Genomic DNA, 26,179 nt, shown 5'->3' on the forward strand with positions numbered 1-26,179 from the left:
AGGGATGTGACCTGAGGCAGCTGGGCAATAGGGAGAGCCCTCCAAGGGAGGATTCACCAGGCCAGCAGATCCCTCCCTGCTGCAACCTTGACCATTCTTGCAGCACAGTGTGGGCCTTCCCAGGACCACAGGATAGGAGCACGGCCTACTAGGCACCACTGTGTCTAATCCTCCCCAACTCAGGGTGTGACACAGAACTGACATTCCCAGGTAATCAGTCAACCCTCTCCTACACAACGGAGGAAAGGACTTCTCGGGACCCCTTCCTCCCCTGGGCACAGCTAGAGTGGGGTCCAGTACCCGCTTGGTAGTGGCCAGAGGCCTCTGTGGTCTCATAGACAGGTTCCGAGGCGTAGACTAGACTTTGCTGGCTGCTGGCTTCAGGGACACCTGCAGCCTCGGTGCTGTACACAGGCTCAGGCTCAGAACTTCGGTAACTTGTTTCCGCCTTAAACGGTGCTGCATCCTGCAGAGACAAGCAGACATTTCTCCCGCTGTCACCAAAGACAGAAGAGCTCCACTCACAAGGACCTCCAGAGTTAGACAGATCAGGGCAGGGAGTGGGGACAGGACGCTTCCTGTGGAGAGTGACTGCGCAGGGCAAGCCATAGGCCAAGGAGGTCACTCAGGTCTGGAACTGGTCCCGCTAGGGAGGGATGAGGCAAAGACTTCACAGAGCTTCGTGTGAGGAGGCCACAGGGACCAGAGAACAAGATCCTCCAGGGGCTAAGGGAGAACACTGTCTCAGGCCAAAGGACAGTCAGTTCCAGAGGTAGCATAGTCGGTATGACCAACTCACTAACCATGGGGCACCCACATGACCACAGACCTCGCAGAAGTCACAGGAAGAGGAAGGCCATGGTGCCAGGGGCTGCCCAAAAGTGAAGATCCAGCTTGGGGGGCACTTTGCTCCAGGGAGACAGGGGTCGGGTGGCACACGTCTGCAGGTGTCGAGGGCAGCCAAATGGTCAAGTGACTACCCACCTCATAGATGGGGCTGGAGGGTGGTTGGTCCTCAGCTGGCTGAGGACTAGGGGATGCAGGGGGCGTCTGCTTCTTGGCTCTGGCTTGCTCCTAAGATAGAAGGACAGCAAACACATGGTTACCCGGTCAGCCAGGAAGTCACATCTGCACTTTGTAAGGGGGCGGTGCCCAGGTGGGAAGTCTGGAGCCTGCTGGGAGAAGTAGAAAGCACTGGTCACAGGGTCAGATGGCTTTGAAGTAAAGTCACACAGTCGTGCTTTCTCAAGGACTCTGTCCGTGGTACTCCTGTGCCAGAACACTTAGCTATGCAGTGGACAACGACACTGGACAGAGGTGCAATCAAGCAGCCACTCCATCTTGCCTTCAGCTCATTTCCCAACTTGGAGCTCTGAGCCAATGTTACCATGGGCCAAAAGTTACAGGGACATCTTAACGGGTAGGTACTTTCTGCACATGGGGCAGATATGACCCCTGAGGGCTTTCAGGTGGGCTGCTCTCCAAAGACCACTCCCCAACAAGGCAAAATCCTGGTCCCCAGGATTGTAACAGAACACCAAGAAGAAAACGGGAAACATTCTAGAAGACAGAAACCATTCCAGGCTGTCAGTGGCCCCATGTCACCCCAAAATTCTGACAAGAGAGAGGTAGAAGAGACAAAGTTGGAGGGGGTGACAAGGAATGTAGAGGGTCGGTGAGGGAGGTGGCCTAGGGATCCTGAAGGCAGTTCTCGGGATCTGCCCAAAGCCTCCAGGGCCACAGCTAGGCAACATCCCCCAGGACTTCAGGGCTGCAGCATCAAGTATGGGGTGTTCTAACCACTTGGGGAGCAAGTTCAGATAGCAGCACGGGAAATTTACTGAGACTCACATGTCCCCATGGAAGATGTTCAGGGTTGCAATCAGGTCCCAGAGATAGAGACAGGACTGAACCTCACCTAGCCACTCCACACCCTCTCCACCCTACTGCCTAGGAGGTAAAATGGTCACACTGTGTGGTCTCTAGGGAAACATCATAAAGACTCTAACACAGTATCTGTATCCATGGAGCTGCCTACTCTGAACCACCAGGACAACCATGGCAATCACCGAAAATGAAACACCCCAGGCATCAGTGGTCCTGTGCACCTGAGGGCAGGACCCATCGGGTGGTTCAAGCCTGAAACCAATGAGGGGGCCAAACTGTTGAGTTAGCCCAATTGCAGCTGCGGGCTGCGGGCTAGGGGCTCTCCCAGCCCTCCCACACCCAGCGGAGTGCCAAGAAGAGCCCTCACTGTCAACGCATGTTTAAAGTCACACAGAGACTGAGACACAAGATCAGATCTAGTCTCGTCAGCTCAAAACACAGAAGACGGTATGCTGGAGTCTCATCTCCTAGGGAGAAGAAATGGGATGGGCAGGACAGAAAAAGACCACATGGCAGAGGAATTAACATCAAGAGACTCTGAGACCAGAACTAGGTGGTTATCCAGAGCCACATGGCCCAATCAGCCCACAGAAATCATCTACAAAGAAGACAGAACACTGCGGATGCCATGTGTGCACCAGGGATGAACAAAACCCAGTGTGTGAGCTCTCACTGTGAGACTGGCCTCTGAAGGGAGGAGATGCACACTTGATAAACTCATGGTCACTACTACACACAGTTGCAGGCCCTGAGATACACTGCACAGGGGCTCAATTGTCAGGGTCCATGCTCTCAGTGCCTTCTGCCAACCGCATGCCATCCCTTTTAACCCCACGTCTTCCTCTGTGAGGTCTCAACCCCACTATCTCCTGGGGGGCAGCAACCATCAGTTTAGATGGAGCCTCATGTTTATAAAATATTTCTGCATGACTTACTGAGGATTCTGCTTCCCAGCCGTTCTGGAGAGCCATCACCAGCCACATGTGGCCATGGGGCTGAGGGCTGAAGGATCCAGGTAGTGGGTGACCAAGTTACTCTAGCCTGCCCGGTAAACAAGCCCTCCTACCAGCTCCTCCTGAATCTAGCTGGGAGCAAAGGAACCTCCTTCTCCTTTCAGCAGCAAGCGAGCATATCACAGAGGCTTCAGGAAGGAGCCTTCCCCTTCCCTCTTCCTCTACTCCTCCCAGCGTGCCCACGGCAGACTTGAAGGCAGCGAGGCTCCAGAATGGGGCACAGCCTCATTACTCACTTCCAGCTTCCTCCGAGCCTCCTCCTGCTCCTGCCTTTCCTTGGCCATCCGCTGAGCTCTCTCCGCTTCTGCCTTCCGCCTGTCCTCCTGCTCTCTCTCCTTTGCCAGGTTTTCAAAGTTAGCTCGGATATCACTGGTTTTGCTGGTCACTAGAGAAAAGAGAGAACACGTCTGTTTCAGAACACTTCACCAGGACAAAAGTCACACCAGGGTGACCTTGGGGAAGACCCAGGGAACACAGTCAACTTACCCTAGGCCAGCCACACACCAAGCCCAAGGGAGACTGATGGGAACGGAAGCCTTGGGTCTGGACCACAGTTAAGCCAGACACTATCATAGTCAAGCATTACGTGCTCAGGCTGAGTGAAGCAACAGCTAAACTCTCTAACCAGGAAGGCTGGGTTGGGATGTGGCTCAGTAGGAAAAAAAAGACCTAGAATTTCCCAACGAAGGGCTGCGGCGTGGCTCAGAGACAGAGATGTTGCACTGCCTGGCATACAGAAGGCCTTGGGTTCCATCCCTCACACCATAAAAAAGGGGGGGTGGGAATGGTTTTAGAACATTAAAAAAGCATTGGCTTTCAATACATATAGACCCTTGGATATACGTCCCCCCACTCTGTGTGACAAAAGTAGGGAGGGTGTCAGTCAGGACCCGCAGATGCCTGTCTCAGAAGGCTTGTTCACGGAACACCATTTTCCAGATGGAGCCTGTCCAGTAAAGAAAATGCCGAGCTGAGCCAAGTGTGGCAGTTCACACTTCCATCCAGAACTAGAGACTGAGACAGAAGGGCCAGCCTAGGCTACTTGAGGCTGTCTTCAAACAAACAAAACCAAACCAGAATAAACAAACAGAGAAAGGAAGGAAGAAAAGCATTGCTGTTTGTCAATATGAAAGTGAAGTTTTCAAGCAAAACTCTTGGGAGGGCGAGGGACACATACCAGGGATCTCAGCACCTGGAGACTGTGGCAGGAGGGTTAGGTTACATAAGTCACCCTGAGCTAATCAGTGAGCTCAAGACTGGCCTTGACTACATTGTGGAACCTGTCTACAAAGACAAACAAGAAGCAAACAAATCTGAGTTTCTGGACATTTGCAGCTGCTACCAAGGTGTGCTGGCTAGTTTAATATCAACCTGATACAAGCTGGATAGGAGAGTCTCAACTGAGAAAACGCCATCAATGCAGGCAAGTCTGTTGGGCAATTTTTTAATTAGTGATTGATGTGAGAGGGCTCAGTGCATTGTGGGTGGTGACACCCCTGAGTGGTGGTCATGGTTCTATAAGAAAGCATGCTAAGTAAGCCATGGAAATCAAGCCAGTAAGCAGCTCCCCTCCACGGTCTCTGCATCAGCTCCTGCCTCCAGGATCCTGCTCTGCTGGAGTTCATGTCCTGACTTCCTTCAGTGATCAACAGTGATGTGGAAGTGTAAGCCGAATAAACCCCCACAAGTTGCTTGTGGTCCTGGTGTTTCATCACAGCAACAGAACCCTAACTAATACAACAAGTAGGACAGCTGTTACTTAAAGGCTGTAATGAGGTGAGTGACAAATGTGACCTCTCAGAGTGTGTAAGGGCTCTGTAGTTGGGTAACAGGACTAATCTGAGGGCTGGCATTCTGAACACAAGGTACAGATAGCAGCCCGCTGGATGAGCAGAACTCCGGAAGTACTCATAGACCGCAGCCCAGGGGAACCCCCAGCCCTGGGGAAATCACAGCCCACTGGGCCTTGGGCTCACACAGCTTCCCTGAGAGCGTCCTCCCCTCAGTGCCTAGCATGCCCATTCCTGTTCCCTTTAAAGGCCCAAGCGGGCAGAAACCCATGGTCCTGCGACAACGCCATGCTGTTCACCCAGTCTGACACGGAGACTGACTTCCATATTATATGTCTCCGTGTAAGTACCTCATAGGTTTATTGTTTTAAAACAAGTATTTACTCCTTCTCCCCTTTTAAAAGACTGGGTCTCACCCTACAGTCCTAGTTGGCCCAGGCCTTGATAAGTAACCCAAGTTGGACTTGAATTCATGACAAGCCTCCTGCCTCAGCCTCCCAAGTGCTGAGATTACAGGCATATGCCGCTATGCCTGGACCCTTCTAATTTAACACAAAATAGGTATCAATAAACAAACATGGTGCCAGCAGAGGTCTTTGCAAAAGGCCCCGATGGTTTCCATAAGTGTCAAAATGGCCCCAGGAACTGATCTACATATCTGTCATGGCCAATGGTCATTCTACCTACTGGTGTGAGTTAGCGATCTCTAGCCTACATGCAAAGGACATGCTCTGAAGGCATCTCATCTTCACATACCCAGGAAGCACCTGAAAGGACATGCTTCTGAGCCCTGGGCAAAAGCTTGTGGGTGAGGTGCTGAGAAGCCTCTGCTTCTCTCCATAAACCATGAGGCATTATGAAGCTCAGGCTATAGCTGGGACCAGTGAGAGAAGTGGGCTCAAGGGATATATGTAGGCTGCTCCCAGAACCTGGCCACCGCAGCTCTCATTAGCACCCCACATGGTGAGACTTCTCTCCCAGCCATGCCTAGGAGACCATGGGGCACAAGCACTGGACCCCATGGGCCACACAGTGCTTTTGGGCTGCCAGGACTCACCAGCCTCAATGGGGACAGTCTTCTGGTATGCAGAAGGCACCTGGGCCACATCTTCAAAGGTAGATGCATTCTGTAGAGACAAAGAGAAGTCACGGGATAGTGTCCTCGCTCCTTCTCAGCCAGGACAGTTACCTAGGGACTGTGATGGGCTTCCCCAACTTTCAGAACACCTCTACAACACGGACCTGTTGCCCCAATCCTGCACTCCACAGACTCACCGGAGCTCAGTTCCCCTTTTGCAGACTCACCAATGACCATGCAGACACACACTCTTGCACTTAGAACATGAGTCACACTGTGAGGCCCTGCAGGTCACAGGGTCACCTGGCCACGCCCCCTCCGTGCCTTCCTGTAGGCTCTTTCAACAACCCATACCTCAACCATGCTTATATTCTCCAGAATTACTCTGGCAGGGGTCACAGAAGCCAGTGGCTGACCTAGACCCAGGCTGACAGGGCACCGACACCAGCGACAATCCCCAGTCATGTGGCTTCTAATGGACACTCAGGGTTCAGAGCATTCTGTGCTCCCAACACCCTGCCTGACCTCCCATATGAAGCCATTCCCAGCTGAGAGCCTCCAGGTCAGAGCTGAGTCCACCTTAGCCACCACTGCCAATCCATTCCCTATTCCCAGACTCCCTGCTCCTAAGCCCGACCTCATCCTGCTCCTCCAGAACAGCCTTCACCTAGTTGTCCAGGAGGTTCTTGTTTGCTCTGCAACCTCGGCTGCTCTGCCCTCTCCTAGGGGACCCCTAATCCATCTCTATACACCCCACTCCCTTCTATTACTCACCCATGCCCCACTTTCCAAATCACAACACCCTTTTTTTCTAAAGCGTGCCAGGAGGGACACCTAGGGCCTCTCCAATCCTAAACCAGTATACCTAGCCCCTCTCGTCTTTCCCATTAGCCACTTCCTGGGTCTCCCTCCTCAGACTCTGCCCATGTCAGTCCTTAGTTCATCTTCTCCACACAGCCTGGCTCTGGAGCCCAACAGGCTTGTCCCTGGATACCTGTAACTGCCCAAAGCTACCATGGAGGAACACTCTTCCTCTCTAGGGAAGGACGGCTGGCATCAGGGTCACCATCTCATCTCAGTCACTATGGGGATGACCCCTGCTCTCAGGACAGCCTCATGGCACAGCCTGGGTCCTGATCCCACCCACAGTCCCTTGGGCAGGAAGAACCCTGGGCTCTTCCACAGGGCAATAGACAAAGAGAATGGCCACGCCTGGCTGGCAAGGGCGGAAGAGACTTCTAACCACATCATTTCCTGAATCCAATTGCACAATGTCAGCAGTCGCCATCTTTGCGGTTGCCATCTTTACCATCACCACCAACCACAGACACCACAACTTCCTCAGTGCTAGCCTCTGAGTAACTCACTTCCTCACATCCTCTGCCACAAGGCCCTCAGCCAGACACCTGGTCTCCTGCCACCTCACCTAGCCTGCCTGCTCAGTCTCTGCTGACTAGCAGGTGAAACCTTGGGGGTGCCCCCTCAGCACAGGTGCCTTCTTCCCACTGAGAGCCCTGTAGCACCCTGGCTACCTAAAACCTCATTAGCCTCATGTTCTCTACCCGAGTTCTCTAACCCTGCAAGGCTCCGCCACTGCCTAGAGTCACATCAATTCTCCCTCGTGTGCCACTGTGCCTGGACACAGGCTCCTTCAGTAAAGGACTGGCTCCATGTTCCAGAGGCTTCCCAGGTCCTTCCCCTCAGCAGGAAATGATGCAGTGAGAACTGTCTCCCCTCACTCTTCCACATCTGCAGTGATCTCGTGCCTAAGCCAGGCTCCTGGCTGCATTCTCTGCTTCACTGTCACTGGCCCCATCTTTGTAGACAAGCTCTAGTCTACCCTCAGGTAGACCAGGGACCAATAAGAAGGTCCGTTGGACAAAGGCCCTTGTCACCACAAGGATCTGGGACCCACATGGTAGAAACCAACTCACACAACTTGTCCTCTGACTGCCACGTGTATTCTGTGGCATATACATGTACACACATATACATACACACTTACATATAAACATGCATATACATCATTTTTAAATTCAGTTTCTCTGGCTTCCTCAGGGACATTTTGCCCAACCAATTTCTGTGAGAAGCTCTGGTGACATGGCAGGTGCCATGGGTGATGCCAACCACGGTGAGCTGCAAGCTTAGCGAAGAACAAGTCTGTGGGTGACCCATGCCATGTGTAACCACAGTCAAGCACAGGAATGACCATCTGCATCTATGCAGTCGAGAGGATGCAGCTCACCTTAAGTAGAGGAAAGCAGTGCCTGCCAGGCCACTGGAGAACCTGTAGAGCGGTCTAGCGATACCCAACGCTTTCCCCACCACTGGCTGATACACCAGGTAAACAACTCTCACCAGCTCACAGCTGACCCTGCAGGGTCCCGAAACTGATCAAAAGCACCAATAGGCTGATGAGGGGGATCTGGGAAGAGGGAACAAACTGTTTCCATAGGAATGTGCTTTAATCCTAAAGGATAAAGCCAGACAAGATGGCACCTGCCACCAATGCCAGGGTAGCAGAGCAAAACCCCAACTGAAGAACAGACTGAAAAAGGTTAGTCCAGAGACCAGTGCGTCCCACCTGTGAGCCATCTGCAGCAAGACTAACAGTCTACTGTCTGTCGTCATGACAGCCAGTGACGAAATGTGGCCAGTAAACACTTCCAAGGAGCCAGGCGGTGGTGGCGCACACCTTTAAATCCTAGCACTCGGGAGGCAGAGGCAGGCGGATCTCTGGGAGTTCGAGGCCATCCTGGGTCTACAAGAGCTAGTTCCCGGACAGGCACCAAAGCTACAAAAAAAAAAAAAAAAAAAAAAAAAAAAAACCACTTCCAAGGTGCGAGCCAAGAACTGATTCTTGCCTGCCTGGCCTACTGATAATAATTAAAAGTTCAAACAGTCACACGTCCCCAAGACCCTTGCATCAAGTGCGGGCTCCAACTGAGATCCCCACTGCTCACTGCTTTGCTGTGACCAGGCCCTTGGCTCACTTCACAGCCCCAAGGGTGAAACAAAACAAACGCACAGTGTGCTACATGAGGTATGCAGGGCTCCCAGGACCATGGAACGACATATACCTAATGTCAGACCACCAGTGTTGTGAGCCAAGGGCCCTCGGAAGAACATCCCCACAACACCTCCTGGCCTTACCTTGTCCATCCGATCCTTCTGCACCCCATACTTCCCGCCGAATCCTTTGGTGTAGTCTGAAAGGTGGTAAAGGCAAAACGTGAGGCTGAGGACAGATGAGCAAAGGCGAGCACATGCAGGTGGGTCCACAAGACAGCCCGGGGACACAACCAGAGCAGAGGGATGTGAAAGCTGTTCAAGGACGGACTCTCGTGGCAAAGCCAGCTGTCTGACCACAGTGCCCAGTGCAGGCAAGGAGCAGGTGAGGTGTGGGCATGCTTCCAGGACTGGGGATAGGAAGGGGAGGGACAGCAGGCCAATGGGAAGGAAGCCGAGGAGGGAGGGCACAGGACAGGCCTTTGCAGTGCACACTTCTATAGCACAGTCTTCGCACCAGCCAGGGCCTTATTCTCTCTGCTTCCTGGGCGCCTGCTCTACTGGGTGCTAAATAGAGGCCCCACCGTAGTTTGTTCTCTTGCTTTTTAAAAGAAAAAAACAAAAACAAAAAACTCTGTCGAAATGCTACCAGACAAGTATGTCTGTCGCTGCCATACACACAAACACATGAAAGTGACAGTCATACAGCCTCGACATCACAGGAACCAAAGGCCACCTCCATGTAGTCTGCAGGGCCAGTACTAAGTACATCCAGCCCAGGCCTGATGGCATCTGGGAGCCTAAAACACTCCACCCTGATTCAGGGAGTCACATGCCTCTGCCTGGACCCTCGGGTTCTGGTGGTCCAGTCTCTCACGGAGAGGAAAAACCGGCAACAGCTACTGAAATCCCCAGGGCACGCCTTGACCTGCCTGTATCAGCCATGCACACAGTGTGCATAAGGCGTGGCTCTGGGCGGAGATGCTACACACAGTGTGGCAAAAAACAAAAACTCCAAACACACAAAACTTGTATACCCAGCCAAAAAAAAAACAAAACAAAACCACTACAAACAAAGACAGAGACCACATGAAACATGCCTGTCTTTCTCCATGACCCCAGTATTTAGTTAAAATCAGGTCTGGGAAAGTAAACCCACCTCTGTGGGTCAGAGGCAATGAGGAGGGGCTCAAAGGTTCAGCACTGGTGGTCAACAGCAATGAGGTCAGAGGTGTCCGATGCAGAAACTACACTGGCCTGGCCTGCAGAGTGCCTCCTAACTTGAATCCTACAGGTAAGAGGGGAAAAAGAATCGGGGGTGGAGGAGCAAAGGGACCGAGCTCCAGGATGTAGCTCTAACATGAAACTGGGTGGAGGACAACATCCCTGGCAGCTGGTGGCATAGGGAGCTGTCACAGGCACTGTGGTGAACCCTGAAGTCTATGCTGCGAGTCAGCTGCACTGCAAGGGCTGGTGGGAGGAGGAAGGGGCAACTGTGCCTTGCTGGGACTCGTGCTTGGCCAATCTCTCCTTGTAATCAAACCCCACAGCAGAGGAGTCCTGCCTCTCGGACTGAACACCAAATTTGCCTCCGAACCCAGTCTTATAGTCTGGAGATCCACACGAGACAGTGGGGAGCATGACCAAGAGAGGAAACAGCCAGGTTAGAATCACTTGAGCATGTGCAATGGTCAAATACATCACGTTCAGACAGCAAGAGCGCTGGTTCGGGCCTGATGTTCTAATGCTGACCAAAGAACTAAGGAACAAACTTAAAAGTCAGTACACTTCAGCAGATAACGCAGAAGCGGGGTCAGAACTGGATGGTTTAGTTAAAGCTACTCCACATATTAAGGTTTTCCTGCAGGGTCCTTCCCGGGTGCCGAGAGGAAAGGAACAAAAGAGGGGTTACCAGCCACTCCCCGTGCTGGAGGGACAGCTGGGGACAGCTACAAGAGTTTTACCCTCTTCAAACCAGCTTTCCCTTGGACAAAGTTCCCACTGTGACAAGTCCCCATTAGAAAGGAAGTGTGGTAAGGATTGGAGGGGAGAGAGGTTCAGAGGCAGAGTCTGTTCAGCACAGACAAAGCCACGGGTTCTATCCCCAGGACCACAGAAAGAAGTGTGCCCTCCATAAACCATAGCCCACCTTAAAAAGGTAAACCCAGGAACCCAGAGGGCAAAAGGCCCCTACGGGTGCTACAGGAACCAGGCTCCCAGTGGCTGTAGCACTGGTATAGGGGGTGGGGATGGGATGGGATGACCTTATCCCCGTCAACTATGGGGACTTCTGGAATTGGGGGAGACATAGACAAATTCACACCATGAAAACGAAATTCAGACAGAAACACGGCTGACGTGAGGCACGTGACCAACCAAGGAATGAACACAAGCTTCCCAAAGGCCCTTGAAGAAAGCTGGGGAGTGGGGCTAGAGGAGGTACCTTTTTGGGACTCATGCAGCTGCAGCTTCTCCTGATGGTCCCAGCCAAGGGCACACTTGTCTTGTCTGTCTGTCTGCACACCAAATTTTCCTCCAAACCCTTTCACATAGTCTACATGCACAACAGAAAGCCATAACCTGACATTACTGCGCAGCCCAGAACAGGGGGAGGAAGCGGGTTTCAGACGCAAGGAGGCACACGTCACTGGACCTGAGCTTCCTCCGGGGAACAGCTGGGATGGGACCCCAGCTGATACCCATCAGAGGCCCTCCTCAAGATAAGTATATCTTAGGAGTACAGTTAAATGAGCAGGGTCAACACATGCGGCCCTCAAGGCAGTGAGGTCTTGTCACTCACAGGCGGATGTACATGATAGGGACATTGCTATACTAACACTGGGGCTTAGAGCCAAGGATGGAGCTAATGCCTGAGTGCTCATACAACCACAGGCTGGGACTGGCTGTCTTAGGTTGACCACTTAAAATACTGCAGTGACAGAAGTTTTTCTCTTCTATCCTGGCACTTGTCACCCTGGGAAGGACTGGCTAGAGGGAGATAAAGTGCGGGTACCTTTCTGGGACTCATGCTTCTCTGTTTTGCCTTGATACTCAAAGCCCACAGCGCTTTTGTCCACCTTATCCTTGTCGATTCCATATTTGCCACCAAAACCTTTGGAATAATCTGAAACAAGAACAGCACCGTATAAAAACAGCAACAAAGATAGTCAGAAGGCTAAAGGGGCGCCTGCCACCAAGTTTGAAGGTCTGAGTTCAACCCCTGGGACCCACAGGGTACAAGGAGAAAACCAACTCCTGTAAGTGTTCCTCTGATAGCCACACATGTACACATCCATACATATACACAAAATGAATAAATATAAAAAACTAAACCAGCAACAGATTCAATGGGCATGTTATATAGTCTTTAAGAAGGTAAACCATGGGCTGTCAAGACTGCTCAGCAGATAAAGGCACCTGCCACTAACCCTGATGGCTTGGGTTCAATCCCTGGGACCCATGTGGTAAGAGGAGAGAGCCCAACTACCAGAGAGGTGTGGTAGTTTACACCTCTGTCCCAGTACTCAGGAAGCTGAGGCAGGAGGACTGCTGGGAATTTGAAGCCAACTTCCAATATACATTGAGTTCAAAGTCAAGTCGGTATAAAGTGAGACTTTGTTTGGAAAAAAAAAAGAAGCAAGCAAAGAAATGAACAAAAATTAAAACAGAAGGGGCTGGAGAAACGGCTCATCAGTTAAGAGCACTGGATACTCTTGCAGAGAAGCAGAGTTCAGTCCCCAGCACCCATGTGGTAGCTCACAAACCATCTGGAACTCCAGTTCCTGGGGATCTGATGTCCTCTTCTGGGATCTGCAGGTACCTGCACTCACGTGTCATACACACAGATACACACTCATCCATATCTTAAAAGGAATGAAGAAAGGAAGGACCGACCCGTATCGTGACTCAAAACTATGTAACTCTAGTTCCAGGGCATCCAACACCTTCTTCTGGCTTCACATGTGGAGATAATCAGACATATATGCAAGCAAAACACTCATACACATAAAAAAATTAGGTGTATTTTAAAAAAATCTTTAAAGAAAAAACAGAACACATGTGGAGAACATTCTAGAAACCCAGGCTCTAACAAGGTCACATGACACGTCACTTGCATTATCATGGCATGACTTCCTACAGGTACTTAGACCCTCAATAAGAAGTCCTAGGCAACCTATGGCTCTGTGTGCCACAGCCAGCCGGAAGTACAATCAACCTCTGCTTGGAGTCAGGACTGGACTTCCCAGAATCCTCATGAGTCTGAGTCTGGCCCCAGGGAAGGGAAGTCCAGCAGTCCAATGAAGTAGGGAGTGGGCCACAGCTGTGTGTGTGTGTGTGTGTGTGTGTGTGTGTGTGTGTGTGTGTAGGTCCCCGTGGAGGTCAGAAGACAACCTTGGGTCCTCACCTTTCCTGTGAGCTTTGAGATTCTCCTGTCTCTGCCTCCAATCTCCCAGCAAACAGGGAACACAGTCATGAATGTGCCTTGCCCATTTTCATGTGAATTCTGGGACTGCACGCAGGTCCTCATGTTTGCACAGCAGGCACTTTCAGCCACTGAGCTGAGCCCCAGACAGTCTCTTGGGATTTTTTGGTGGTGTTTTTGTTTGTTTGTTTATAGAAATCCAAGGCTTCTTTCCAATGTAGGCTCTTGGTTTCTTTTTTGCTTGTTTGCTTTGTTTTGTTTTTTGAGATAAGGTTTCTCTGTGTAGCCCTGGAACTCACTCTGTAGACCAGGCTGACCTCAAAGTCAGATCCGCCTGCCTCTGCCTCCTGAGAGCTGGGCTCAAAGGCGTGCGCCACCACCGCCCAGCTGCTCTTATTTTCAAATGCTGGCAAATATTAAACAGAACTGACGCACGCGGGCACAAAAAACAAACAGCGCAAGGAAGATGGGCCGTGGTTGCAACCTCGGCAAACACATAAACACTGTAAACGTGTAGAAGAAACATCTTTACACTGCGTGGAAGGGGAAAGCCAAGGTGGCTGTCAGGACCTTTTGGCAGAATTTATCCAAGTTTTAGGGGTTTGGAAGATGTGGAGATCAAACCTAGAGCTTGTGTTCACCCACTAAGCTACACCCATAGGCCTGTCCTTAAATCAATCCAGACTATCCAGGTAAATCCCATCTTTAAGAAAAAATTAGGGGCAGGGAAGGCTGCAAAATGGCTCAGCAGGTACAAGTAAGCATACGGCTTTCACACAAGCCAACACTCAGGAGGCAGAGACAGGAGGATTTCCATGAGTTCCAGACTAGCCTAGTCTACGTAGTGAGTTTCAGGACAGCCAGAGCTGCATGATAGAGACCCTGTCTCAAACAAAGCAAAACACAAAAGCGTTTGCCATGCAAGTCTGCCAATCTCAGATCAGTCCCTAAAGCCCACATACAGGATAAGGTATGACTCCGTAAAGTTGTCCTCTGCCATACACACGGCATGCAAGCCCTTCGTGCGCGCACACACACACAACTAAAACAACCCGTGTGGACTCACACCTGTAATTCCAACATTCAGGGGGCTGGGGCAAGACCGGGTCAAGTGTGAAGCTACATGGTGAGTTCCTGGGCTACACAATGAGACCCTGTCTCAAATTACAGAGGCACCAGAGGGTTGGTTCTTGATGCTGGGACCTTTTCATACAGTTTCTCATGCTGTGGTGACCCCCAACCATAAAACTATTTCATGGCTTCTTCATAATTGTAATTGTGCTAGCTATCAATTGTAATATAAATATCTGACATGTGACCCCTGTGAAGAGCCATTTGACCCCCAAAGGGGTCATGACCCACAGGTTGAGAACCACTGCACTAGAGAGCTGTTCAATGGTTAAGAGCACTGGCTGCTCTTCTAGAGGACATGGCTGCTAACAGCCATCTATAAATGCAGTTCCAGGGGATCCGACAGCCTCTTCTAGCCTCTGCACAAAGTATACATATATAAATAAAGGCAAAACTTCCATATATAGCCATACACATCAAATAAAAATAAATAAATCTAAGGAAAAACATCAGACGATGGAAAGATAAAGGTTCACGGGAACGAAAGTGAAAGTAGAAACAAACAGGCGCGCACAAAGGAGCCAGACCCAGCGCACCTTTCTGGGACTCGTGCTTCTCCGTCTTGCCCTGGTAGTCGAAGCCCACGGCGCTCTTGTCCACACGGTCAGCCTGCACACCGTATTTGCCACCAAAGCCGCTAGAGTAGTCTGAAGAGACAAAATGGCAGCCGGCAAGAGTTGAGACTTCTGAGAGATGCAGTGTCCATTTTAACTGTAAGGGCTGCATCCCTGAGATGACACGGGACAACCTCGAACTTTGTGCAGAGAGAGTTCGGTCGCTTTCCACCACTGCACGTAACTGTTTTATACCGAAGAAAGAATCATCAGCCTGGTCTACAGTGAGAGATCCAAGAACCAAAGCGGGGGCCACTGGATAAGGCTGATGTTCCGAGTTCCGTCCCCAACAACAAAAGTGACAATCACAGTCAGGTGAAGCGCCACACACCTGTCATCCCAGCACTCATGAGGCTGAGGCGGGAGAATTAGGGAATTCAAAGCCAGGCTTTGAAAGGACAACATTATCTTAAACAAAACCAGGGCCCGAACTGGCCTTGCCCTATAGTCAGATTGATGACTTTCTTAAATGTCACCATAGAATCTTCTTCATCCAGCAACTAATGGAAACAGAGTGGGAGGAGTGAAAATATGAGCAAAGAGGTCAAGACCATGATGGGTTCACCCACTGAAACAGCTTACCTGCTCTAATAGGAGCTCACCAACTCCATTGGGACAGGGAAGGAAACAGCACAGAACCAAACTAGACGGTCTAAATGTGGGTGACAGTTGTATGGCTAGGGCAGACTGCGGGGCCACTGACAGTGGCACCAGGACTTATCCCTACTGCTTGCACTGGTTTTTGGGGAACCCATTCTCTTTGGATGGATATCTTGCTCAGCCTAGATATAGTAGGGAGGGCCTTGGACCTTCCCCAAAACAAAGTGTCTTAACCTCTCTGAGGAGTGGATGGGGGTGAGGTGGGGGAGAAGGTGGAGAGAATAGGAGGAGGGGAGGGAATGGGAACTGGGATTGGTATATAAAATTTAAAAAGATAGTTTAAAAAAAAAAAACCTGGATACTAAAAAGAAATTATTTGCCTTGGTTACTTTAAAAAAAAAAAAGGCTCCAGACTCATGTGACATCATGAAAATTAATCAACACTGTCTTTTTCATGTTACAGGACACAGTTTTGACAATACAGGCTTTCTGTCTTCGGGGACATTTGCTGTTCATCCTCAGTGCCAAAGAGCGACACTGAAGCTGTCTGCTCAGGTAAAGAGAAGGCAGTTTCCACTGGAGACAGAGACACAGAGCTCCGTGTGTGCCAACAGCAGGACACACCCTCTAACAGTCGGATGGCCCCGGAACCCAGAGCAGACAGCAGAGGCCGTCCTGCAGCTCCAGCGGCATCAGCACCCCTTACCTTTCTGGGAGGCGTGCTTTTCCGTCTTCCCTTGGTACTCAAAGCCTACAGCAGACTGTGGGACAAAAACACAAGGGACAGGTATTTGACAAGTCACCAAGATGACCCATCTGAACTCACGCACACAGAAAACAAAGTTTTCAGTAATGTTGGTTTGGGAAGGTGTGTGTGCCCACGCGTGTCCCTCCAAAGGCCAGAGGAAGATGTCGGTGGCCTGCTTTACCATTGTCAGCCCTGTTCCCTTGAGACAGGGTATCTAACGGAACCTCGAGCTAGACTGGCAGTCAACCAGTTCCAGCAATCCTCCTGTTCCCCCCCTCCCCACTCCAACACTGAACCTGGCTTATGTGGGTGTGCTGTGATCCAAACACAGGTCCTCAAGCTTGCAGTGACATCTGAGCCATCGCCCCAGCCTCATGTGTTGGGCTTTTTGTTTGTCAATACAGGGTCTCACTCTGACCCAGGCTGACTCTGAACTCGTGGCAATTTTCCTATCTCCACCTCTCAGTGCTGGGAATACAGGTGTGAGCCAGGCTTATACAATGTTAATTTTTGACCTTAAGTTTCCCAGGCAAAGAACAGATTCAATCATCACTACACAAGCCTGTGTGTGCAGTTTCCCTCCTAGCCCCTGCAGGCTCCCAGCACCAGCCTGACTGACTTATTCCAGGCACAGCATGCTGATCTGGAATTAATTCCCCTGCCACACAGACTTCCCAAACAAGCTTTACTGAGAACATTAACAAGATGGCAGGCCTGCCGTGGGACCTTATGGTGGCCCACCTTCAGCACGACCCAGAGCTGGGATTCTGCCCCTCCCCCACTTCAGACACAGACCTTGCTACTGTGCCATAAAGCCAGGAGTCATGCTGAAAGTGGTGTGCTTCCCGTGCCACTGACAGCCCCAGGCTGGAGAATCAGAACAGCCTCAGGCTTACCACAAAGCCTCTAGACACTAAGACCACAGCTCAGCAAACCCCACTCTGAAGGAGGGCTCTGCCTGTCAATCACTCTGAGGGAGTGCTCTGCCGTCACTCACAGCCACCTGGGGAGGCAATGAGAAAGGTCCCTAATGACCAAGCACAGGGGGACTGCAGCAAGTATACCGAGGCCTGCCTTTCAGGTCACTGTCTGTTCCTCACTGGACAGCTGGCACCTCTCATGTCGCCAGCATCAGAAAGGTTTGTGAGTTCTTATCTGGACACCTTCTGCATTCCCACTGGGCCAGTGGGCACCTGTGAACTGCCGCACTGGTCCAAAAAGGCAGCCTCAACAGCAGCCTGTAGCTGTGGCAGGGAGCCTGCAGCCCCTGGCCCTGTCACTCACCTGATCCACCCTGTCCATCTGGACACCAAACTTGCCTCCAAAGCCTCGGACTGAGTCCACTTGTGAGCAATGCTTGGAAAGTTTTGACTGGTACTCGTGGCCAACGGCTGACTGGAACCAAGAACAAAGATGCGGCATTATGCACCCATGCCCGGTGTGGCACAGCAACCCCACTCCCCTACTCTGAGGCTGCCACTACTCTGTCAGTGCCTTTGCCCTTGGAGCCCTGCATCCCAGGACATAGACCTGAACTGGCTGAGCTTCTACTGGGCACCCCAAACTTTTGGAGATCCTCCAGGCTAGCACCCCTGACTGCAGACAGGAACTTCGGACAGAACCAGGTAAAAACAAAGGACAGAGCCTGCAGTACACAACAGAAGAGCCATTTCCATCAGCCACTCCCTGTGTGTGGAGTTTTCAGCCACTCCCTGTGTGTGGAGTTTTCACAGGCTGTGACCCCAAGAGTCAAGGGCACACACTTTGTGATCGTGCTGAAGCAGACATGGGTCCTTCAGTGACAATGCATTCCACACACCCCCACATGCAGACCACACACACAAGAGCCAAGCACTGTTACCTCACACTAGCCCCACCAAAGGAAGCAGGTTCCCCAGGGCCTCCTGTTCAAGGCCACAGACCCACCAACAGGCGACAAAAGGTGTACCCACCTGCTAGCAGACCCCACCCCGGCCCTGCATGAACAGTACTCTAATATCCGTGATGTCACCCCGTCAGTGATGCCACTGCCCAGCACAGCAGTCCTGTGGCCTTTCCTCTGGGTAGACAATGCCTGTGCGCCTCGGAACCTGTCTTCTTGGCCCTCCTGGCAACACAGAACTCTAACTCTGACTGCCCTACAGGGAGAGTCAGCCCTGTGCATCACAGACCTCCCATGGTTGGCCAACTGTTCAGTTTGACCCTGCACTCAGGCTGTGTGCTACATATCGCCGACCTCAATGCCCCTCTTCATGGGGTCTCTGAGGTTGATGATACACAGAACATACAAAGAAAGCCTTGACTGAATGACTTGCCTCCTTCCAGGCTTAGCTGCGGTTAGCAGCTGATGGCAGACCACAAGCCACAGCCTGTGAACCTCACGTGGCACGATGGCCTGCCGCAGCCTCAAGGCTCACTCAGAAACTCAGCAAAAGACCAAAGGGCGGCAGCCATGCCAAAGACATTTCCCAGCAGGATTGTCCAAGAGAAAAGGGGCTGAAGTGACAGCTGGCTCTGGTTCCAGCCCTGACTGAATGTGTGCTCAGTGGCTTTTGGTCTCATATTGGCAGGCCAGTCACCTGATCCCTAAAGGAACCCAGAGGCTTGGGTCCTGGCTCCTCACAGGTGTGTGCTGCCTGGCTGAGCCTGGCTGGAGAAGTCTGTGGGCCTCATCTTTCTTTCCATTTCTGGAGAAGACGAGCTATGAATAGCTTAGCATTCATCTTCAGGTTTCTGACAACAGGTTACTCTCAAGGGTTCGCATGAGCCAAGGGCTAACCTTTCCTCAATGCACAGGGCCTGGGGAGGGGGAGGAACCCCAGTTGGAACCCCAGTGCCCCAGGCTAATGTCACCAATGCTTGAGTTACTGGTCAGTATCCAGCCAAGGTGAACTAAAGATTCTAGCGGTCTGGGGTCCATGAGCCGCCTGGGCACTGACAACAGTCAGTGGGCACTGACAATAGTCAGTCACAGATATTTACAACACACCATACCCAGCACACAAGACCCGCCAGGCACAAGGTGAGGGCAGTGAGTCTAGCGGAAGCCCAGAAGGGTGTGCCTCCCCAAAATGACAGCACAGGACAGCAATGAGAAGCCATCGAGGGAAACAGAGGCCATGACAGGTGGGCACAAAGGGTTAAAGAAGGACCAGGCTCAATGAGGCCCGAGATCTGAGCCAAAGGAGGCCAATCTCTCACAGCGCAGAACCAAAGAGCAACATTCCCAGCATTAAGCTCACCCTCGGTAAACTAAGATTCCCAGACTGCCACTCTAGGTCTTTTCGCTGTGTTCTCTGCATCTGACTGAGCCTGAACAGGCAAGGTCTCCACACTGCCCATGTCAGGACCATCTCTGTGTCAGCAAGGCTGCAGACAGCCAGCAACACATCTCCCTCCTACAGATGGCATCTGGTCAGAATGTTGCTCCAGAATATCCCTGGCTGTGGTGGTTTGAATAAGAATGGCCCTCATTCTATTTGAATGCTTAGGGAGTGGCACTGGTAGGTTGTTGGAGGAAGTGTGTCACTGGGCGTGGACTTTGATGGTTCAAATGCTCAAGCCTGGGCCCAGTGTCACTCTCTCTGCCAACTGCCTATGGATCGGGATGTAGAAGTCTCAGTTACTCTCCAGCACCGTTTGCCTGCATGCCACCATGTTCCCCACCATGACAATAATGGACCAAACCTCTAAACTGTAAGTCATCCCCAATTAATGTTTTCCTTTATAAGAATTGTCTCTCTTCATGACAACTGAAACCCCAAGACACTGTCCATGGATGGAGTGCCCTCAGGCTTACCCGCCCATTCCTCTGGTGGACAGTGGCCTCTCACTGTGACGTGGCCATGGCCTTCTATGCCTAGCACAACTGAATACAACACATGTGTGAGGAGTCAGCCGTCAGGATGGGCAGCAGTCGAGTCTCTCCTCACATCTACCCAGCAGCAGCACTGTCTGCCCAGCAGAACCACCTCACACTGCTCACTCAAGCTTCACCCTCGGCACAGCATCAGAGTGTGAAAGCCTACATTCCGGGAGACATGCCCACATACTGAAGCCTTCTCTCTGGAAAAACCAGCCTGCCTAGAGTGAGCCCCAGAGCGGGCCCCACTCCCTCATCTTGGGGGAATAATGGAAACATGGCCCCAAACTGATGGCTTATAGAGCAGCTGCCTGTGGTATCTGCTCATCAGTCGGAACCCACCAATGTCACTGCCAGGGGCTCAGCCACAGCTGCTGGATAGTTTGTATCCTCCCCAGCCCGGCTGCAGAGTGGCTCACAAATGCAGGACATAAGGCAGGAGTCAGGGGACTCCACACACGCAATGTGAGCAAAGGGCCTCAGAGCTGACCTCATGCTGTGGATGGCCATCTCAACCACAAGCAGTGACCATGACATCTGTGGGCTGGATGCTTCTGGGCTCTGTCTTGCTCACAAAGCTACTCCAGAGAGCCGTCTACACATCAGCCGCTGACCAGAGCCTCTGACAATTTGAAAAAGGGCTTCTAGAAACACAGAAGAGCTTCACGAGTGGGCAGTCTCTAGAGGACCCCCAGAGCACCCTCACCCTCAGTAACCCGACTCCACGCTGTGACTCAGAAAAGTGTGACTGCCATCCACACTGTGTCCCCATGCAGGCCAGGAGCCCAGCCTAAGTAGCCACTTACTTTGTCCATCCTATCCTGCTCCACACCGAACTTCCCTCCATAGCCGTGGGAAGCCTTGGGTCCTGTTTCCAGCTCCTTCTCCTTGAGGGTCTGGTGCTCTTGAAAGACATTCTCTCGCAGCTTGTGGATGCTGGAAGGGAGAGGAAGCAGAACATTAGGGTACAGGCTTGCAGCCTACCTGCCAGCGGGACACGTGGGACAAGCACGGGTAGTGATGTCCTTGTGAGTCTGCAGGGTTTTCTCACTGAGCTGCTGTCCTGTCTTTTTACCATGCCTGCCTCCATGGCTCTGCCACAGCTTGCATGAGGGAGGAGCACAGATCTAAATCCACACAGGACCATGCGGCTGGCTCTAGGTGCAGCGATTCTGCATCTGAGCTTTGAGCTCTGCAAATGCCACCCACAGGGACCCTTCTCCAAACCCCCAGAATAATCAGAAGCTGGCTGTTAGCATTTTGGCAACTTGACACAAGCTAGAGTCATCTCAGAAGAGGAAATCTCAACTGAGAAAATGCCATCAGACTGACCCTTGATTTCCTTGATGCCCACTGGGGGTAGGGCTACCCCTGGGCCAGTGGTCTTGAGTGGTATTAGAAAGCAGTTAAGCAAGTCACGAGGAGCAGGCCGGTAAGGAGCCTTTCTCCACAGCCTCTGCTTCATTCACTTTCTGCCCCGACTCCCACTTAAAAGCTGTAGGGTGAAATAAACCCTTTCCTCCCCAAGCTACATTTGGTCATGGTGTTCACAGCAGTGCAGAATAGACTCAGACAAGGAACAATGGCAACACGGTCAGAAGACAGTCAGAACCTGGCTGCCCGGAAGCAGCTGTCACTGAGACACTGCATGAACACAGGGCCTTCCTTTCTAACGGGAGACACGAAGCCCAAAGCTCTGCATGTGCCAGCAGGCCCAAGAGTGTGACAGAATAGACTCCAGGTCTGGACCCACCAACCCCTGATGAATGACAAAAGAGAAACACCACCCCAACAACTTGAGAAGGATCATGGGATACATGCCTCCTGTCTGCCCCCCCTCCCCCGTCTTAATCCATCCAAAGAGCCTCACAGATCTTCCCATTCACCCTCCTCATGTGTTCTCAATCATGGGGATAGAGACCCACGGGCACGGTGGCCCAGATTCCTGCTCATGTCTCATACCACACCCTCTCTGATGGACCGCAGGCCCTTTGTCCCACCTGTGAAACCCCCTACACTATGGAAACTTGAAGGCCCCTTTTGTGGGAGGCGTGGGCACCCTACACTCAGGTCCAGGGAGCCACTGTGAGAAAGGTTAGCACGAGCCTGGAGGGTGAGACCAACAGGGAAACTCAGCAGGATTCTATCTCACGGAGATAGACAGAAATAAAAACTAACATCCTCCTACAAGCCACGGCTCAGACACAAACCTCTTCTGGGCACCTGATCGGATGTTCAGAGCCAAAATACCAAAGTGGGCACAGTGGATGTATTCTGAACCCTGTGGGGCCTAAAACACCATCTAGGTGTCTGTGGAGGGTCTGTCCGCCCTCCTTAGCAAGGGCGCAAGCTGCTGTAGAGCTGGCATTTCATAAAGTGCAGGGTCAGACTCCACGGCAAGGCGCATTTCACGCTGTATCAACCACTAAATTCTATAACGCACGGCAACTCACAGACAATGATCCAAATGAAGGGGTGGTTGGGGCCTAAGTTACTCAAAGCCATCTCTCACCCTCCAAAGCTGCCACTTGGAGCAAACAGCTCCCAATACTGTGTTCTGTGTTAGAAAACATGATTTATAAAAGCTAGGCCTCATGCCCATCGCTTGTGTGCACCTGAGACCTGAGGCCCACAGACCCCATGAGCCCCTGTAACGAGCATCACCTAGAGAAGCAAGGCGAGGCTGCTCTTACCTCCCTACAGAGGGGGCGTGCGGGAGAGCAGGGTGTCACAGGTACTTACTTGATGTGTTCCTGGTGCCCCGATCCCTGCACTGTTTTGGCGCCCCATCTTTGCTCCTTTTCACTCACGTCGTTCTGCAAAGAAAAATAATTAGCACATCCTAAGCCCTAACTAGTATACCCTGTACCCTAACTAGTATATCCCCACCCTGGAAAAGCAGCATATCCCATGACCTAACTAGCATATCCCTATACCCTAACTAGTATATCCCCACCTTGGAAAAGTAAGTAGTACATCCCATGCCCTAACTAGTACATGCCCTGAGACCTACTTAGTACACTCTGCACCCTAAGTCATTTATCACATGCCTCAATTAGTATATCCCACATCCTTACCAGTACACCAAGGTCTAACTTGTATACCCCATGCCCTGAAGGAAATAAACTGGCTCAGTGCAGGGCCAGGCTGGGAACCTCAGTGGCAAATGCCCAGGAAGGCAGAGCTGGTGGTGACTCCTACCACAAAATCAGGGTCAGTCTCCCAGTCATCGGCTCCCCCATCGTCCTGGGTGATAGACACGGCGTGGCCTGCAGAAGCTTTCCACATCTAAAAGAGCAGCAAAGAGTCACCTGGGAGGGTGACCCAGGACCCCACAGAAGCCCTGACCCAAACCCTCAGAAGGCCACATCCCCCGGAGGGCAGTCACTGAACTCAAGAACTCCTGAAGGAATCAAAGCTTCATATTATGAGTTCTGAAGGAGGAGCTTGGTAGATAGCTCCATCCAATGCTTCCCTTGGCATCCATGTCAAAAATCTGGATGTGTCATGGGGTATTCAATATCCAGGCATCTGTACTGGCCTGCCCTTGGGTCCTGACAGGAGACATCCTCAGCTGTAGCCACTAAGAGCACCTCCTGTGCACGTTCACTACGTTCCTGTTAAAAAGGTGGGCCTTGCCCACCTCTAGTCTCTTTGTCTCTCTGTCTGTCTGCATCTCTTTTCTCTTCTGCAGCTCCTGTCACCAGGGGCCGGTCTCTCCCCTTTCCCCATTCCCCCAATAGCCACCACCCCCCCACGTGAGCCTTGTCACATGGCATCTTTCTCTCTTGTGCTGTTTTTTAAATTACAACAGTAACTCTAGCGCTGGGGAGGTAGAGACAGGAGGACCCATAGGGCCAGGTTAGCTTACTTAGTGAGTACTAGACCAGTAAGAACCCGATTCAAAAAAAACAAGGCTGGGATTGGAGGGATGGTTTAGAGGTTAAGAGCTCTTGTTCTTTCCAGAAACCAAGGTTCAGTCCCAGCACCCACATGACAGCTTACAGCTGTCTGTAACTCCAGCCCCAGGGGATCTGACTCCTTCTTCTAGCCTCTATAGGCAATGCACACATGTAGTGCACACACACACACACACATACACACACTTAAACTACAAAGGTGAAAGAGGGGTGTGATGGCTCACACTAATAATTCGAACACTAGATAGGCTGAGGCAGGAGGACTGCCACAAGTTTAAGATCAGACCAGACTGAGTTACGGAGTGGGGCCTATTTCAAATCAACGAAGTGGGTGTACATGTTCTCCATCAGTGAGCACCCTGATCTTCGGTGGCTGTACTCTAGAGGCAGCACCACCAGGGGCCATGCAAGTCTGGTATCCCCGAAGTATCACTCCTGGTAAATGTCACGTAATGTTTATTTTATCACAACTTTAAGATTATTTTGGCCCCTAGGACTATGATGGCTGTCTTAATCTGGACGACCAAATCCAATAAGGCCTTGAGCAGCTTAGCTGAGGGCAGATTTGCCATCTACTGGGGAGCACAGACCATGCAGCACCACCTTACATAGAGCAGAGGTTGCTAGTGGCCGTTAAACCCTGTGCACAAGAATGTTCCAAACATGACTTACTTTTGAGAAATTTTTTGTTTTCGTTTTACCGTGTTTTTGTGAGTGCACACGTCTGCACACGTGTGTCCATCACTCTTCCACCTTATTCATCAAGTCAGGGTCTCTCACTGAGAAGGCTCAGCAGCCAGTTTACTCTGGGGATTGCCCACCTCTGCCTTCTGAGACTGGGATTACAGGCAGGCCATGGAGCCCACCTATCATTTACATGGGTTCTGAGGACCCTCACACTTGTGTGGTGAATGCTTTAACCACTGAGCCACCTCCCCAGCCCTTGACAGAACCTTAAAGAACATCAAGAGCCAAGACCACTGCACACATTCTCTTCCTCCACGCTCCAGGTCCCAGGAATCGTATTTAAGCTATCAGGTTTGGCGGCAAGCACTTACCCGCTGAGCCAATTTGCTGCCCCCCGCCCCCCATTTTGGGGACAGTATCTCTTCACAGAACCGCTGGCCATCATACTCTAGGGATCTGCCTGTTGTTGCCCCAGCACTTCACAGATGTGTGCCCTGTGCCTGGCTTTGACTTGGGTTCTGGAGACTCAAGCTCAGGTCCTTATGTTTGCATGGCAAACACGTTACCCACTGAGCCGTCTTCCCAGGCCCCAGCACGAGATTTCTGCTGAGAGCTGCCGTGGGGTATACAGCAGGTGACAATTAGTGTTCAGCAGGTCCACCCATCAAACACATGATTCCCTGGAGGGAACCCCACCTGGTGAGACTGTGGGGTCACTGGCTGTGGAAGCCAGTTGTTCCTGTCTATAATTTCTCTCATGAGTCACTTCCTTTCTTCCCTAAGAACTTCATTTCTTCCCGAGTAAGAGTTTTGGGTCTGTTCCCACAGCTTATGTGTTTCTCTTGTGAAAATATTCCATCCCCTAGGCACACAGATAGCTGTGGATGGTCAGAAGGACGACTTCTGTAACTGTATAATTCTGATGAATAGAAATAATACCAGGATATCTTACATTACTCAGACTGAGACAGGATTCTCAGGCACAAAGACTGCCTTTTACACAGACAGCTAACTTTAGACTTCAGAGCAGATTCAAAGTAGGCTGGTTGCCTCTGGAAACAATATCTGGTTGCCCCTAGAGACAAATCCACAAGGTCATTTTCCCAGGTGCTATTTGGTGCCGATTCAAGGTCAAAAGTTAGAAGAAGCTTTGCACATAGCTCCCTGCAGCACTGGACATTTCCTTCTGCTGGTTCCCCAACCTCAAGGCTCAGCCGATTATTTACTGTCTGGGAACCCTCACCAACTCAGAGCTACGTGCAAGGCCGGGCGATGGTGGCGCACGCCTTTAATCCCAGCACTCGGGAGGCAGAGGCAGGCGGATTTCTGTGAGTTCGAGACCAGCCTGGTCTACAGAGCTAGTTCCAGGACAGTCTCCAAAGCCACAGAGAAACCCTGTCTCAAAAAACCAAAAAAA

The 26,179-nt window shown here is 51.5% G+C and overlaps 1 protein-coding gene across 2 annotated transcripts in view; it reads right to left on the bottom strand.

Moving 5' to 3' along the window:
- Nucleotides 1-23,507, bottom strand: part of Cttn (cortactin) — a 27,324-nt gene extending 3,817 nt beyond the window's left edge. Inside the window, exons 1-14 of one of the 2 annotated variants that reach the window (XM_050137000.1) lie at nucleotides 23,357-23,507; nucleotides 22,898-22,971; nucleotides 20,962-21,091; nucleotides 17,578-17,688; nucleotides 16,252-16,306; nucleotides 14,868-14,978; nucleotides 11,791-11,901; nucleotides 11,221-11,331; nucleotides 10,277-10,387; nucleotides 8,922-8,977; nucleotides 5,748-5,817; nucleotides 3,137-3,285; nucleotides 985-1,074; nucleotides 301-466 (exon numbers count right to left, since the gene is read on the bottom strand). In XM_050137000.1, coding sequence (XP_049992957.1) covers nucleotides 301-466; nucleotides 985-1,074; nucleotides 3,137-3,285; nucleotides 5,748-5,817; nucleotides 8,922-8,977; nucleotides 10,277-10,387; nucleotides 11,221-11,331; nucleotides 11,791-11,901; nucleotides 14,868-14,978; nucleotides 16,252-16,306; nucleotides 17,578-17,688; nucleotides 20,962-21,091; nucleotides 22,898-22,971; nucleotides 23,357-23,443 — 1,432 coding nt within the window. In that variant the 5' untranslated portion in view covers nucleotides 23,444-23,507. The remainder of the gene's footprint in view (nucleotides 1-300; nucleotides 467-984; nucleotides 1,075-3,136; nucleotides 3,286-5,747; nucleotides 5,818-8,921; nucleotides 8,978-10,276; nucleotides 10,388-11,220; nucleotides 11,332-11,790; nucleotides 11,902-14,867; nucleotides 14,979-16,251; nucleotides 16,307-17,577; nucleotides 17,689-20,961; nucleotides 21,092-22,897; nucleotides 22,972-23,356) is intronic. The other variant, XM_050137002.1, reaches the window with a different exon arrangement.
- Nucleotides 23,508-26,179: the final 2,672 nt, after the last annotated feature.

The sequence above is a fragment of the Alexandromys fortis genome, unplaced genomic scaffold (assembly GCF_014885135.2).
Source record: "Alexandromys fortis isolate MF-2015 unplaced genomic scaffold, M_Fortis_MF-2015_v1.1 scaffold_3, whole genome shotgun sequence".
In the NCBI taxonomy this organism is placed as follows: Eukaryota; Metazoa; Chordata; class Mammalia; order Rodentia; family Cricetidae; genus Alexandromys; species Alexandromys fortis.